The following is a 16,284-nucleotide window of genomic DNA, read 5'->3' on the forward strand; positions in this document are numbered from 1 at the left end:
ATAGTTTGTAAATGTTTAAACAGTTTTAATGCAAAATATATTTTTAAGAGGTTTTAAATTCGAATTATACGAGCGCCAATAGCCAATGTGCTGCTCCGCTCGCCCATCAAGCAGTAAAGCTCCGCCTCCTGCTGCCCAAAACCCGTTTGCTGTAGAAAAAGGGAAATATATCGGTTTTCTTCGTTTGTTTTTTTTTAAATGAAATACTTCCTTCTGCTTTCTACAATTAAAGGAAGGTTCTGGGTAAGTGATTAGGAACTATTTTGACTTTTTAGCCGTTGAGTTCCATTCACTCCCATTCATTGCGATCTCCCTCGAGGGCGCCCTCTGCTGTTCAGCAGGCCTGTTTTTGATATAATGGGGGAAATAGGAAGTGGCTCCACATAAACCGGCTCTGATTGAGTCTCAAATGTCCGCCTACTCCCTACTCCCTACGTAGTGGGCTATGGATGTCGGGCAACAGCGGCTTCTGTGCCCAAACAATGCATATATGACACAAAAATAACGCAAATAAAGGTTCAGATAAGTTTCTATTTAATAATAAAGTTTTCCAAAGTTTGGAAAAACGATTATTTACGACTGTGTTTGACACCTAAAAGCAAACAAACGTTGATCCTGGGGTGAGAAATGAAGAAAAATGAAAGTATTTGCCCTTTAAGTGCAGCGTTCCGTTCTCCAGACGGTGGGGGGCAGTACGGCGCACTGACATCATAGCAGAGGCGAAGAAGAGCGGACCTGCATGCTGATGCCTGAGTTTGTTTCTCAGTGTCCGATTAAATCTGTTATTATTATTAATATTATTAATATTATTAAAAGCGCGCTTCACTGAAGAGGAGCAGCTGATCGAGCAGTGCTGACGTCACGCTCTCTGACGTGTGAGGTGTGCGCTTGCAGAAGAGTGAGAGGCGAATTTTAGATCATTGCTGATTTATTTAAGTGTTTAGTTACTTAATGAATGCGTGACGTGTCATTTCTGTGATCCCTTAAATGTCCGTACTGTGTGTAACGCTAGTTATTCGTTTACTTTAAAGTGATTTGACACTGACCCGCACCTGCTTCCACTCTCTGGCCACTTTATTAGAAACACCCACCTTGTGCTTCCACTAACTGGCCACTTTATTAGAAACACCCACCTTGTGCTTCCACTCACTGGCCACTTTATTAGAAACACCCACTTTGTGCTTCCACTCACTGGCCACTTTACTGGAAACACCTACTTTGTGCTTCCTCTCACTGGCCACTTTACTGGAAACACCTGCTGTTGCTGGGTCGCTGTTGTTCAGTTTCAGGACTGCTGTTGACCACCCAAGAGCAGCTCTGCGGTCAAACACTGAGCACTGATGAAGGCCTAGAGGATGACTAGCACAATTGTACATCAGCAGATGAGCTGCGGTCTGTTAATGTACGCCAATGAGGTGGAGCTACAGGAGAGGGGTTTCTGATAAAGTGGCCGGGGAGTGAATGTGTTCCCGAACACTCCTGTTTGGCCAAATGACATGTATTGATGAAGGGTGAATAAGTTTAGGGAGGCGTTTAAACCTTTGACTGTAGATATTCATTTGCAGGAGTTTGGTTAAATGCCAGGTTGATTCTAATGGTGTTTCTGGTTTCCTGCAGAGAAGGTCGTCGGCTCCAGGCGCTTTATTTGGAGCTTATCCGTGGATGGAGGATGGGATCTTTTGCTTTTGTGAAGTATCTGCGTCCGTTGTTTGGCCACCAGCTTCCTCGTCGGAGTGTTCCTGCTGCTCTGCGACGGAAGGATCACCCAAACGTTCAGCTTTACTGCACCAGTAAAGAGAAGAGACGGCCTGAAGCACAGAGCAGAAAATCCAGTCAGAGAGAAGAACCTGCGTTTCCAAAGTCGGTGTTTGCCGCTGGCACTGCTAAGAGGACAGCGGACTTTTTAAAGAGAAGAGCAGGGACAGGGACAGATCCCGAACAGGCCGGCGGTTTATCGCGAGACCGAGCGTCTTTCCGAGGGGAGATACCTGAGAGACCACTGAGTGCTCCAGAGTGGAGGAAGCTGAAAGAGAGCTCGTCCAGCCCGGAGCGCTTCGAGGTGAGGATGATGGCGTTAATGCTGGCTGCAGAGGCCGACGTAAACATTGCCAAATCTCTTCTGGCCTATGTTGCTATGGAGAAGGGGGAGGTGCCGTACATGCTCCTCCTGAGGTACCTCGCCCTTTGCGTGTCCGGCGGGCACCACTCAGAGGTGCTGGACACGTACGACGTCATGAGGAGCTGCTTTAAAGCTCTGGACTCTGGTGCGTACAGCCTGCTCATCAAAGGCTTCGGTCAAACCGAGCGCTGGAGGGAGGCCTTGGTGATGCTGGAGGAAATGAAGAAAGTCATTATGCCCTCACCCCGTAACTATGGCGACGCTATCGCCGGGGCTTTTCTCCATGGTGACGGTGAGACAGGTTGGATGCTCTATGGTGAGCTTCTGGAGCTGCGCCTGACGCCGAATCAGGACACCTGGCAGTGCCTGTTTGAAAATGCCAGCACTGAACATCAGCAGAGACACAGACTCGCAGACGTCCTGACCTACATGAGAGAGAACCAGGTGTATCCGGAGGAGCCGCTGGCCCGAAGCATCAAAGCCTGGTTTGAGAGGTGAATATCACAGCCTAGTTTCTTAGTTTATTAAAGGAATGGTTCACCAAAAATCTCATTTGCCGAGTTACATCCCCCCCCCAGCCCCCATGTCATAGACTTCCACTACTGTTGCATTATCCTCGTAGCTCCAGTGCTGAAACTAACGAAGCAAACTTCAGACACCGGGCGATTTTTTATTTTTTTTTTTTGGTGAACTGTTCCTTTAAAAATACATGAAGGGGAATCTCACTCAGTGCTGTAAACATTAATTTATCAAAATACATCAAAATTTCTGCATAATTCAGTGGTTTACAGTGGTGGTGATGGGAACCAGGCGTCGCCATGACTACAACACAGATATAGACACTTTATTTACCATCCAGAACCACCAGAGAACCCACACGAGTCTTCTGAGTTTATCTGGAATGTTGATGATGGAAAACAGTGGAAAATCTGGAATAATGAGTTTTCTTTGGGGACTATTTTGCCGCACAGCGCCCTGCATGTCTCCCTCCACCATGAATGGAGTTGAAGTTCTCTAAACTCTCATAAAACAGCGTCTCAGTCATCAGAACCAGTTCATGTAGGAACTTTCTGTAGGAGCTTTTAGAGGGACGTCTGGTTCCCATCACCACCACTGGGAACAGCTCTGACGCGGTCAGTTTATCTAGAACAGAGAGTTTCACACCGAACCGCTCAGAACCGCTCTGATTACATCTGAACCAGGTAATTATACAGAAAAACCTGAATATAATCAGTGGAATTGCTCTTTAATTAGACTGAAAGCAAGGCAACGTACCGTTTTTAGTTCCATTAGTTTTATATTCATTTTAGTTTTTTACGTATTTGGTGCTGTTTTGTATTGTAGCAAATAACAGACTGTGGTTTACTCAGTTTTTGTTATCTAGTAATATTGCTAAAAGCTATAAGCTCAGTGTTGTCTGACACCAATTCAGATATATATACATTACGTGTGTGTGTGTGTGTGTGTGTGTGTGTGTGTGAAAATAACTGTTGGCCTTTACATTGTGTGTAAATTTCACAATGAATGGACCAAAAGAAACGGACAAAAACTATGGAAAAAATTCTGTTTCCCTTGACTTGCATTGAAAGTAAGCTCTGTTTTTTTTCCTTCTCCTGTAAAGAGACCATTTTGGAGATACAAGGTTTTGTTCCGACAACAGTGATTTTAAATATATATAAAATTAGTTCTGTATCATATCAAATAATCGAATTGTTGTGAAGTCAGAGATTTACAACAGCAGCCCATTTATAGTGCAGGATTGTAGATGTGGTGGTGATGTAATGTTTGGTCTTGTTACAGTTTACCAGATGAAAAGTGGAGAGGAAGGTTCTCCTCTGTGGATTCCAGGTACAGCTCTTATTTTCCTGAGAGAACTTGGGGGGGGGGGGTGTAGGGGGGGTGGATGTAGAGGGCCTCCTGCCCACCCAGAGGGAGCGAGGCTCCTGATAAGAGCCAACGTTTGGATCCAAGCCGTTTCAGTGTAAACCGAGGGAAGCGTTGCCGTAAGCTCAACTCCGACTGTGCTGCCAGTCTCCCTGACACGCAGTAATGCACGGCAGGTTTCCTCAGAAAAGCTGTGAAATCAGCTACCCTAGAATTCAACGTTGAGCTCATTTGAAATTTGAATGATGCCTGATGCAGTTTGACCACCGAAGTCTGTAAACGGTCAGAACCAGTTAACAGCTCCCGGCCCCAGTGTCGTTACTGACGGACGACGATATTCACTCACATTTTGTACCCGGCTGTCGTGAGAATATCGGATGGTGAGGTATCGTGAGTGGGATTGAGACGTGCTCCGAGTGTATCGCTACAGCCCTGTTCTGGGCAACGCGGTGATAACAGAGTGTGTGTGTTGCTGTTGTCGCTCAGCGGACGCTGCCGAGGCTGCCGGGCGGAGCTGGAGTCCATCGAGCTGACGGAGGAGGAGTACGCTCAGCTGAGACACAGAGTGATGACGCATGTTATCGAGGGCAGAGACGTCTTCAACAAAACCACACCAGAGGTTTATATTTCACTTTTTCCATGTTGTTATGATAAATTGATTAGTAATAATAATAAATCTTTAATTATGTCTTTTAAATTATTATTATTATTGTTATTATTATTAGTAGTAGAACATTATTAACTATTATTAATTGTAACAATAAGCTTCTCTGAGCCTTATTTCCAAAACTTTTCATTAAAAGAGGTTTAACGTGGGCTCTTAAGTGACGGAGCTCTCTCTAAGACCCTGTCCACACGCGTCTCAGCCAATCAGATTTTAGGACCAGAACTGTCCGTTTTTATGTTCAGTACTGTCTGATTGTACCTAGAACATTCTGTCCTGCCCATTTTTGTCTGTCCCTACATGGTCACACCTGTCACTTGTCATGTATAGGGGGGCCGTCCAGCCCATAGATATACATACCTAGAATGCCGCCTTGGGTCCAGCCAGGCACGTCAACGGCGCCGCCGTGTTGGGGAGGTCAACGTCGCTGCAGGACTGCATTCAGGACCATTACAGAGCGGAATACTGTCCACAATTCCACTATTTCAGGAATGTTAGAGAGAGAACCTGCTGATGTGGTTGTTGTTCCTCTGGTTTTATGTGAAGCTTATTTCATTTCGTATTCTATTCAGGGGGTCTTAACGTTATGTAGTAGTTATTTATTTACAGTGATGGTTAAAGCTGCATAGCGTTGAGTTATATCCTCCCTAATCCATGTAGATGTTCATCATAGGTTAACGTTCGCACCTTCTTACACGAAGCTGAAGTCGGATTCTTATTTGCCTGCTTCTTGTTTGAATTTTCCTGTTCCACCTTAAATGTTGCAGCTCCAGGCACCGGAAAGCGGCGAATAGGAAGCCTCCGTCCTGCTCCCTGTGTTTCGCGGGGTTATTGTATTTTTCTGTGTATTAATATTAGAAGTGATTCACTCATTGATGGATTTTGCCGATGTGTGTGTTCCTCGTGCTAAACCCGTGTCCGGTGCAGACTGAGCACTGTCCTGCTGGTCCTGCTGGACGGCTACTTATCACACTCAGTAATTAAAGTAATAAAAGCTGCAGAGAGGATTAATCCGGGTCTGAGGACTGTAACAGAGCAGATGAGGTGAAGATGGGTGGAGTAGTAAGGAAGCTGTGGCTGATTTAATCCTGAGACTCTTGGCCTCTCAGGGCCAGGGAATCTGTTCACCAGCGGGTCTTGACCTCTCCAACATGGCGGACGTGCAGACATATCGGCTCAGATAGACAAACGCAGGCATGGATATCTATGGTCCAGCCTATATAATCCTGACCGTCCACTGTTTAACAAGCTGGCTGATTGTCTAGGTGCTCACTGTGTTTGGCGGGTCTGAACTGGATTTGGACAAGCATTACACTTCGGTTCACACTTCGTGGGGGGGGTGATTGACACTACAGAGTATGGTGTACAGGCTGCCTTAACTTTGAATAGAATGATAATTTCATGATTTACGTGTGTTGTGGTCTCAGTTGCAAGATGAAAAATGAGCTTTATTACATTTCTAATGTAGTCAGAGCTCAGCTGGCTGCACCAGCAGGGTTGGGGTTGGGATTTGGGTTGGGGTTGAGGGGAGGAGGGTATCCAGACATGAGACCGTGGGGTTGTATTACAGTTTCTGTTTCAGAACCGTTAGACCCCTAAGACTGAAAACAACCGTGACGTGTGTGTTTGAGGGAGAGCGAGATTAAGAATGAAGGTAAAAACCTTTTTTTGCTGGCAAATGTAGTAATGTCTGGCTCTCGGTTCACATACAGAGTGACCTGCAGTGGAATAGCCGAGCTATATGCCGTATAGTGGACAGACTAGCCTGCTGACCTCGAGTTCACTGTGGAGAATGAGCAATTCGTGGAACCCTTTAGAGCCAAGAACAGCTGCAACCTCCCCTTAGAAGGCATCAGTCCTTTTAAGTCCTTTTAAGCTACATTCACATTACAAGCCTCATTGTTCAGATCTGATCTCTCTGACTCGACGGTTCACACTGGTTTAGGTCAGTGACTCAGTGACGTCACGTGACTGAATCACCGCATCATCGGCACAAACTAACGAGCAGAACGAGCTTCGCTGAGAAGATCATTAACTCTGATCAGCTCTCATCTTCGTTATTAGAGCCAGACGGAGGAGAAAAAGGTGAGACGAGCTGCTTTTCCACCGTTTACAGGCTTTAATGTCTGTTTGGCGCTGTTGCCATGGTAACGCTGAATGATGGTCGTGTGCAGTGGAAAAAGCACATGAATTCCGACCTGAGGGTCACATTAAGGTCACATGGCCACGAGTCAGATTCGTATCCGATCTAGGACCACATATGAAAGTGACTCAGGTCGGATTTGAAAGGATCAGATTTGTGTCCACACAGCCCTGAAAACACCGGATCACATCAGGGCAGGAAATCGGATTTGTGCCACTTCAGCCTGGAAGTGTGAACGCAGCCTTAGTGTGTGGTTTTCCAGGCAAAGCATCACCTGAGGTGCTGAGGGGTTCTTTGCTTTGCTAGGACGTTGTCATTTTTGCGTCACAAGTGTGTCACCACAGTATATTTATCATATAATCGGACGTGCAGCAGGAATGAATTGCAGAGTGTGACGTGGAGTTTGTCCAGGATTTTATTTGCAGGGTCTCGTGCGGCGTGGGACGCGGTAAACGCATGCGTGAAGGGCTTTATGTGTTCAGTCAGGAAATTAAATTGTGATGGGTGAGAACAAAAAGGAAGAAGCGCTGCAGAGGCTACAAAAACTAAGGAAAAGGACAGGTGCTCCTGGGCCGAAGGCGCAGCAAGCTCGGAATAACGATTCCATGCTGGGAGGGACAAAAACTAAAAAATCCCCCCACTTCAAAAAGGCATGTGCAAATTAAATCCCAGAGCAAGGACATTCCCAGGCATACCATCTTAAGACAAGTATACAAACGAGCCGCCGAGTTGTGCGGAACTGTGTGGAATAGACTGTTGTTGGGGTAGGAGAGCCAGAGCGCACGTTACATTGCAGTGCATGCTGGGGACTGTAGTGCAGCGCACTGTGAACTAGGCCAATGTTAACAGAGATTTTAAATACCTTTGCCAAGACGATTGTTTTGTGGGCCTGACCTGTTTGACACATGAGATTTATAGCCTGCGCCACTAGATGGCGCGAGTGTCCATACAAACATATTCAAATGTACTGTGAAGTGGACAGAGGTTCTTTTTGCAAGACAGAGCTGCAGTTGATTGGGCATGTTTTATTTATTTATTGGCATGTTGTGTTTATCATATGTGGCTTTCTGTTCACACAGCAGAGCTTATAGAGACTCGGTCTTGCAGCGTGCACTGCCTCAGTGTTGACACTGAACTCTGAATGTGATTGTTTTTTCCAGACTGCCGTCAGACGTCAGCTGCGTGCTCTGGGGGTTGTTTAGCTGTCCAGATTTAGCCGGGATGATGTATCTGCGTGTCTGGATGCTTAAAATTCAGCGTGCTCCTGATTTAGATGATGTTTGAGGACATGGAGTCTGTAGATGTAAATAGCAGGCGGCCCTGCAGAGGAGCTGCCTGCTGCCGCATTTAGATATGAGGCAGGGGCTTTCCAGCACGCGCTCTTCCAGTGCGTCTGCAGACGTGCAGCCCAGTTTGTAGCGCATGTTCAGTGCAGCATAATCCCTGTGCACTCAAATTCCAGTCAGTGGCAGAAATAGTGAGGTTTATGTGCGGGTGCAGTGGAAATGCACGGGGATCCGAGTTTCCACCGCGCGTTTTTGTGCGTAACTTCCATTCTGTTTGTTTTTAAAGCTATAAATAATCCCGAATTTGGCGGCGTGGGTGACGGGGCCCTCGTGATGGGCATATATGGCAGCGTTTGGGCCGTTCGCAGTCACAAAGCCGGGCGCACACAAAGGGGTTTCACATTTCAGCCCTCAAAAGCCTCTCACATGAGTGACCATGGAAAGTCCCTGCAGCCCGCGCGGACTCTCAACCCCACCCCCCCGAACACCACCAACACGGCTGCAGCGCTTCATGAAGTGAAACCAGCGCAGGACACCGAGCCACTGAGAACGCCCCCCAAACACTACACGCCTCACACACTCTCCAAATGACAGCTCGACAGCTCACAGCCAGTTTATTCCATCATCCCTTTAAAGTTCAGTGCACAAAACGCAGCATTTGCAAGGGAAGTCAACTCAGATCTCGTCAGTATGTCTAAGATTTCTCATTTAGGTCGAGAGAAGCTTTTTTTTAACCTTGCTTAAAGCAATTTTATCCACAGCAAGTGTCCTTTTCTATCAGAAGACGGTTTTTCTCGTTTGAAATGAGCTTCATCTGCATTGTTTCATGAGACGGGTGCGTCCAGTGAAATGGCTGAAAACGTGAAATATCTAGAAATAATTGACCATTTTTATATCGACCGATAGCAATAAAAATAACGAGGAATATTCAGAGCATCATCTAGAATATGAGATGTTTTCACGTCACAGCCGTGTATTTTTTTTTTTACTATTTCAGAAGCCAAATTGTTTTAAAGTAGAGCCAATTTTCTGTTTTCTGACCGATTTTCTGTAAGAACCACACGTAGTGGATTCCCTGTCATGGAGAAGAACAATTTAACCGTTCAGTGCATTCAGGCGGTTCTTTGAGTTGTGTTTGGTTCTGCGCATAACTGTGTTGACTAAAGAACCCTTAAATAACCAAAATGTTACAGTGCTAAAACGTTAAGAGCAAAAATAATGATGTGGTTAATTTGTTTTGTAACTAAAAGCTAAACTACAAGATCGAGGAGTTAATAATAACACACACACACACACACACACACACACACACACACATATATACATATACACACACTTTGTTTGTTTATTTATTTATTTATTATCATCATCATTATTATTATTATTATTATTATTATTATTATTATAGCAGCAACCGTTGCAGCTCTAGATGCTGCCTAGAGTATGTAAATAAAACTATAACATAAAACAACAAAAAATATACTCAGAAATAAAGGTACTAGACTGTCTCTGGGTCAGTTCCTCTCCCATCACTGGAGTGGAACCCTCAAGGGTCCATCTCAGTGCCTTCAGTCAGGGATCATAACTGAACCATAATCCACTGAAATGATCTGTTCTAAGCTGGACTGACTCCACACACCCTGCCTCGCCTTGCCTCCAGGCTTTTACTCTACTGCTCTGTTTAAAACATTCGGTTATGAAAAGGAACAAATACCAACTTTTCACCTGGAGGAACTGATTTAAGCTCCACAATCAGACCTTAGAACCACTGCTGGAGCTTTGAGGGAACGTCTACACTGTTTGTACCTTGATTAAAGAACAATGTACCTGCACAGAACGTTTATATCCAACAGTGTAGAGAGAAGCCTGGCATGAAGTGCCCGGCGTTAGGAGAATGTGCCCTGTGCGGTGCTGAGAGACTAAGAGGGTAAATCTGGGGCTTTACTGGTTCTTTCCTGCCTGATTTTCGTGGGAGTTTCTTGCTGAACTGGTTTTCTTTGAGAGGGTTTGCACGCTGAGCGCGGGAACAGTCTGCCGGTCGGGTTCAGCCTGAGGAAAGAGGAAGCAGCTCTTTCTGTTAGTAAGAATGCACGATAAGCGTGAAGTACAGTACAGAGATAAAGACGTCCTGCAGGTCCTGCTGGTCTGGGCTGCGGACTCGACGTTGACAGACATGCTTGGTTTTCAGGTCACGTGGCCTTTGTTGTCATTCCTCAGTGTAACTTGTATACGCTGGAATGCAGTGTGGTTCTTCACACTTCTGAATGTAGATTATGAAACGCACTACATTTCCAAAAGTATTTGGTCGTCTGGCTTCTCACGCATATGAACTTGATTGACATCCCGTTCTTAATCCATAGGGTTTAATATGATGTTGGCCCACCCTTTGCAGCTATAACAGCTTCAGCTCTTCTGGGAAGGCTTTCCACAAGGGTTAGGAGTGTTTATGGGAATTTCTGACCGTTCTTCCAGAAGCGCATTTGTGAGGTCAGACACTGATGTTGGACGAGAAGGCCTGGCTCACAGTCTCCGCTCTAATTCATCCCAAAGGGGTTCTATGGGGTTGAGGTCAGGACTCTGTGCAGGCCAGTCAAGTTCTTCCACACCAAACTGGCTCATCCACGTCTTTATGGACCTGCTTTGTGCACTGGTGGGCAGTCATGTTGGAACAGGAAGGGGCCGTCCCCAAACTGTTCCCACAAAGTTGGGAGCATGAAATTGTCCAGAATCTCTTGGTGCTGAAGCTTTAAGAGTTCCTTTCACTGGAACTAAGGGGCCAAGCTCAACTCCTGAAAAACAACCCCACACCATGATCCCCCCTCCACCAAACTTTACACTCGGCACAGTGCAGTCAGACAAGTACCATCTCCTGACAACCACCAAACCCAGACTCGTCCATCAGATTTCCAGACGGAGAAGCGTGATTGGTCACTCCAGAGAACACGTCTCCACTGCTCTAGAGTCCAGTGGCGGCGCTTTACACCCCTGCATTCCACGCTTTGCATTGCGCTTGGTGATGTAAGGCTTGGATGCAGCTGCTCGGCCATGGAAACCCATTCCATGAAGCTCTCTACGCTGTTCTTGAGCTGATCTGAAGGCCACATGAAGTTTGGAGGTCTGTAGTGATTGACTCTGCAGAAAGTCGGTGACCTCTGCGCACTATGCCCCTCAGCATCCGCTGACCGCTCTGTCATTTTACGTGGCCGACCTCTTCGTGGCTGAGTTGCTGTCGTTCCCAATCGCTTCCACTTTGTTATAATCCCACTGACAGTGGACTGTGGAATATTTAGTAGTGAGGAAATTTCACGACTGGACTTGCTGCACAGGTGGCGTCCGATCACGGTACCACGCTGGAATTCACTGAGCTCCTGAGAGCGACCCATTCTTTCACTAATGTCTGTAGAAGCAGTCTGCAGGCCGAGGGGCTCGGCTTTACACACCTGTGGCCACGGAAGAGACTGGAACACCTGGATTCAGTGATTTGGATGGGTGAGTGAAAACCTTTGGAAATGTAGTGTATAAAAGTTATGAAGTGTATGATGAAACGTGTTTTGGAACTACAGGAGGTCTCAAAGAGTTGAGGAGGTTAATTTGCTTTTACTTCCAAATAAATTCTCCGTGCATTCATCAGAAAAGACGTGTGGAAAGATATTTTGTTTTGAAGCCAGGCCCTGTTAGACTATAAAGCTCAGTGCACATCTTGCCTGAAAGCTTCTTTATTGGGTCACATGACACTCAAAGTATCAGTAATTGTGTGAAAGGCATTTGAGTGAGTGTTTTAATTGCGGTTAAAAGTGAGTCACGCTGTACGAGGCTTTCTGTTGACACGGCACGGCGTGCAGAGACACATGCGATTTGTTCAGCTGAGTAAATGCCTGTGGTTAAAATACATAAACTTCACACGAGCTCCGCATTCGGAGCGCCCAGAAACACACCTGAGTATCCTGACCCTCCGCTCTGTCTACATCAGCTCCACCCAACGGGATCACGCTGTGACGTTACTCACCATCGTGCATCAGAATAAATATCATATAAATCCTGTATTGCTCTGATGTGTGACGTTGCCTCGCAACAGCAGCCTGCTGTCAATGACCTTGCTGAAGAACGGTTAACGTTAATTGAAATTCCTGAAGGACCTAAAGTGCTACGGTACGGCTCTGAAAGCTCAGCATAAAGAATCAAAAAGGGGAAAAAAACGAATGAGAAAAAGAAAGAAAAGAGAAAGATGTTTGTATCCAGGTGTTCCAATCACGTCCACTGCAGTTGGGTTGCTTTGATTGTGTAAAAATATTTGATTTGATGATTAAATCTCAGGTCAGAGCTGATTCATGAGTCATTTAAGGGCGAATCAGAGTCGAGAAGTGAATATGTACAACCCCAATTCCAGTGAAGTTGGGATGTCGTGTAAAACATAAATAAAATCAGAATACGATGATCTGTAAATCCTTTTCAGCCTGTATTCAACTGAATCCACTACAAAGACGAGATATTTAATGTTCAAACAGATAAACTTTGTTGTTTTTTGCAAATATTCACTCATTCTGAATTTGATGCCTGCAACACGTTCTAAAGAAGTTGGCACAGGGGCAACAAAAGACTGAGAAAGTTGAGGAATGCTCAAAAAACACCTGTTTGGAACATTCCACAGGTGAACAGGTTAATTGGAAACAGGTGAGGGTCATGATTGGGTATAAAGGGAGCCTCCCTGAAAGGCTCAGTCGTTCACAAGCAAGGGCGGGCGAGGTTCACCACTTAGTGAACAACTGCGTGAGCAAATAGTCCAACAGTTTAAGAACAACGTTTCTCAACGTGCAACTGCAGGAATTTAGGGATTTCATCATCTACAGTCCATAATATCATCAAAAGATTCAGAGAATCTGGAGAAATCTCTGCAGGTAAGCGGCGAGGCAGAAAACCAGCACTGAACGCCCGTGACCTTCGACCCCTCAGGCAGCATTGCATTAAAAACCCACATCATTCTGTAACGGATATTCCCACATGGGCTCAGGAACACTTCGGAAAACCACTGTCAGTGAACTCAGTTCGTCGCTCCGTCTACAAGTGCAAGTTAAAACTCTGCCATGCAAAGCGAAGCCACATATCAACACCACCCAGAAACGCCGCCGGCTTCTCTGGGCCGAGCTCATCTGAGATGGACTGACGCAGAGTGGAAAAGTGTCCTGTGGTCTGACGCGTCCACATTTCACACTGTTTCTGGAAATCATGGACGTCGTGTCCTCCGGGTCAAAGAGGAAAAGGACTGTCCGGATTGTTTTCAGCGCAAAGTTCAAAAGCCAGCATCTCTGATGGTGGGGGGGGGTGTTAGTGCCCATGGCAGGGGTAACCTGCACATCTGTGAAGGCCCCATTAATGCTGAAAGGTCCATACAGGTGTTGGAGCAACATCTGCTGCCATCCAAGCAGCGTCTTTTTCAGGGACGTCCTGCTTATTTCAGCAAGACGATGCCGAGCCACATTCTGCACGTGTTCCAACAGCGTGGCGTCGTAGTAAAAGAGTGCGGGTACTAGACTGACCTGCCTGCAGTCCAGACCGTCTCCCATTGAAAATGTGTGGCGCATTATGAAGCTCAAAATACGACAGCGGAGCCCCCCGGACTGCTGAGCAGCTGAAGCTGGACATCAAGCAGGAATGGGAAAGAATTCCACCTACAAAGCTCCAACAATCAGTGTCCTCAGTTCCCAAACGCTTATTGAGTGTTAAAGGAAAGGTGATGTAACACAGTGGGAAACACGCCCCTGTCCCAACTTCTCTGGAACGTGTTGCAGGCATCAAATTCAAAATGAGTGAATATTTGCAAAAAACAATAAAGTTTATCCATTTGAACATTAAATATCTCGTCTTTGTAGTGGATTCAGTTGAATACAGGTTGAAAAGGATTTGCAAATCATCGTTTTCTGTTTTTATTTATGTTTTAACGTCCCAACTTCACTGGAATTGGGGTTGTATACAGGGTGAGTCAAAAGTCGCAGGACACCCTTTTATTTTATTTGATTGTTTATGCCTCCGTGATGCGGTGCTGAAGGTGGTGTTCGTTGCGGATTTTCTCAGCAACCATAATTTGTTTGAGATGACCCCAGAGATAAAAGCCGATAATAAAATAAAATGAAATAAAACCTGTCCTGAGACTTTGTTAATTTGTATTGGAAATCAATGTAATCATCGTGAAATTAGGTTGTCTGAGACCGGTTGTCTGGGTCTCGTTGTCTGAGGCGGTTGCCTGAGACCTGTTGTCCGAGGCCGGTTGTCCGAGTCTCGTCGTCCGAGTCTCGTCGTCCGAGTCTCATCGTACAAGTCTCGTTGTCCGAGGCCGGTCGTCTGAGGCCGGTTGTCCGAGTCTCGTCGTCTGAGGCCGGTTGTCCGAGGCCGGTTGTCCGAGTCTCGTCGTCTGAGGCCGGTTGTCTGAGGCCGGTTGTCTGAGGCCGGTTGTCTGAGGCCGGTTGTCTGAGGCCGGTTGTCCGAGTCTTGTCGTCTGAGGCTGGTTGTCTGAGGCCGGTTGTCCGAGTCTCGTCGTCTGAGGCCGGTTGTCCGAGGCCGGTTGTCCGAGTCTCGTCGTCTGAGGCCGGTTGTCCGAGGCCGGTTGTCCGAGTCTCGTCGTCTGAGGCCGGTTGTCCGAGTCTCATCGTCTGAGGCCGGTTGTCCGAGGCCGGTTGTCCGAGTCTCGTCGTCTGAGGCCGGTTGTCCGAGTCTCGTCGTCTGAGGCCGGTTGTCCGAGGCCGGTTGTCCGAGTCTCGTCGTCTGAGGCCGGTTGTCTGAGGCCGGTTGTCTGAGGCCGGTTGTCTGAGGCCGGTTGTCCGAGTCTTGTCGTCTGAGGCTGGTTGTCCGAGGCCGGTTGTCCGAGTCTCGTCGTCTGAGGCCGGTTGTCCGAGGCCGGTTGTCCGAGTCTCGTCGTCTGAGGCCGGTTGTCCGAGGCCGGTTGTCCGAGTCTCGTCGTCTGAGGCCGGTTGTCCGAGGCCGGTTGTCCGAGTCTCGTCGTCTGAGGCCGGTTGTCCGAGGCCGGTTGTCCGAGTCTCGTCGTCTGAGGCCGGTTGTCCGAGTCTCGTCGTCTGAGGCCGGTTGTCCGAGGCCGGTTGTCCGAGTCTCGTCGTCTGAGGCCGGTTGTCCGAGGCTGTGGTGGTGTTCAGCAGGTTTGTGTTTGTGCAGCGCTGCCGCCAGCTAATAACAAGGCCGAGCTGGAATTCTTTACGAAAGACTCAGGACTCGACTCAAACTTGCCCGAATCGACTTGTGAGCATCTCTGCAAAAGTTTGGGCACCGCTGGCAAATTGCTTGTTTTTTAGTCGCAGCATCTGTACCGAAGGTGTTTTATTTCAGTCTGCAGATCATTATGCACGTTTACTTTATATTTTTAGTTAAACAAACATAAAGTAACTGTATTTGCAGTTTTTTAAATGAACAAGCGTGCGTGTGTGAATGTGTGTGTGCTTTGTTGTGTTAAACTTTGGTGTTTTTGCTTTGCGTTATGCTGGGGATTCTTCGTGCTGTCATTCGGTGTGTTTTTTCCCTGCTTGCACGACTTAAAGGTTATAATGAAGGTGTTCTGTACGGTCGCACCCACAACGCGCACACACAGCGCGTGCACACACAGCGCGCGCACACACACACACACACACATACACATATATACACGTGACCTCCTGACTCGGGCGGGGAATCCCCAGCCTTTCTGTTCCCATTGAGCTTTAACCTCTCCATGACAACAAATCCTGCACGGCCATCTGCACCAACAAAACCACCCAGAACACACACACACACACACACACACTGCTCACAGCTGTCGTTCCAGAAAGAGATGAAGACGAAGTGTTAATGTTTCAGTGTTCAGATTAGCTCCTTCTCTCTTTCAGGCCTGAGGGCGTAAGAACTCCTCTAACCTGTCCTGCAGCCTGTTCTGTAAACCAAGCTCTCAGTACGAGAGTCCAGTGCTGCAGCGCGGCTGCAGGGCAGAACGGATCTGTAACAAACGTTCCAGAGAACGGATCTATTTTTACTTTTGGTTGCAAAAACCCAGAGATGTACTTGACATTGTCCAGTTTATCAGCTCCACTGACTGTATAGCTGCACTCTGTAGTTCTACAGTTACAGACTGTAGTCCATCTGTTTCTCTGATACTCTGTTACCCTGTTCTTCAGTGGTCAGGACCCCCATGGACCCTCACAGAGCAGGTACT

General features: G+C 46.9%; 1 protein-coding gene across 9 annotated transcripts in view; it reads left to right on the plus strand.

Annotated features, from left to right (window-relative positions):
* The first annotated feature begins 742 nt into the window (after nucleotides 1-742).
* Nucleotides 743-16,284, plus strand: part of prorp (protein only RNase P catalytic subunit) — a 47,685-nt gene continuing 32,143 nt past the window's right edge. For 2 of the 9 annotated variants that reach the window (XM_037541727.1, XM_037541733.1), the window contains exons 1-5: nucleotides 743-880; nucleotides 1,618-2,613; nucleotides 3,920-3,967; nucleotides 4,490-4,622; nucleotides 16,247-16,279. In XM_037541727.1, the coding sequence (XP_037397624.1) occupies nucleotides 1,670-2,613; nucleotides 3,920-3,967; nucleotides 4,490-4,622; nucleotides 16,247-16,279 (1,158 nt within the window). In that variant the 5' untranslated portion in view covers nucleotides 743-880; nucleotides 1,618-1,669. Of the gene's footprint in view, nucleotides 899-1,617; nucleotides 2,614-3,919; nucleotides 3,968-4,489; nucleotides 4,623-16,246; nucleotides 16,280-16,284 lie in introns of all 9 variants that reach the window. The other 7 variants (XM_037541728.1, XM_037541730.1, XM_037541729.1 and 4 more) reach the window with 7 other exon arrangements.

Source organism: Pygocentrus nattereri, chromosome 10 (assembly GCF_015220715.1).
Source record: "Pygocentrus nattereri isolate fPygNat1 chromosome 10, fPygNat1.pri, whole genome shotgun sequence".
In the NCBI taxonomy this organism is placed as follows: domain Eukaryota; kingdom Metazoa; phylum Chordata; class Actinopteri; order Characiformes; family Serrasalmidae; genus Pygocentrus; species Pygocentrus nattereri.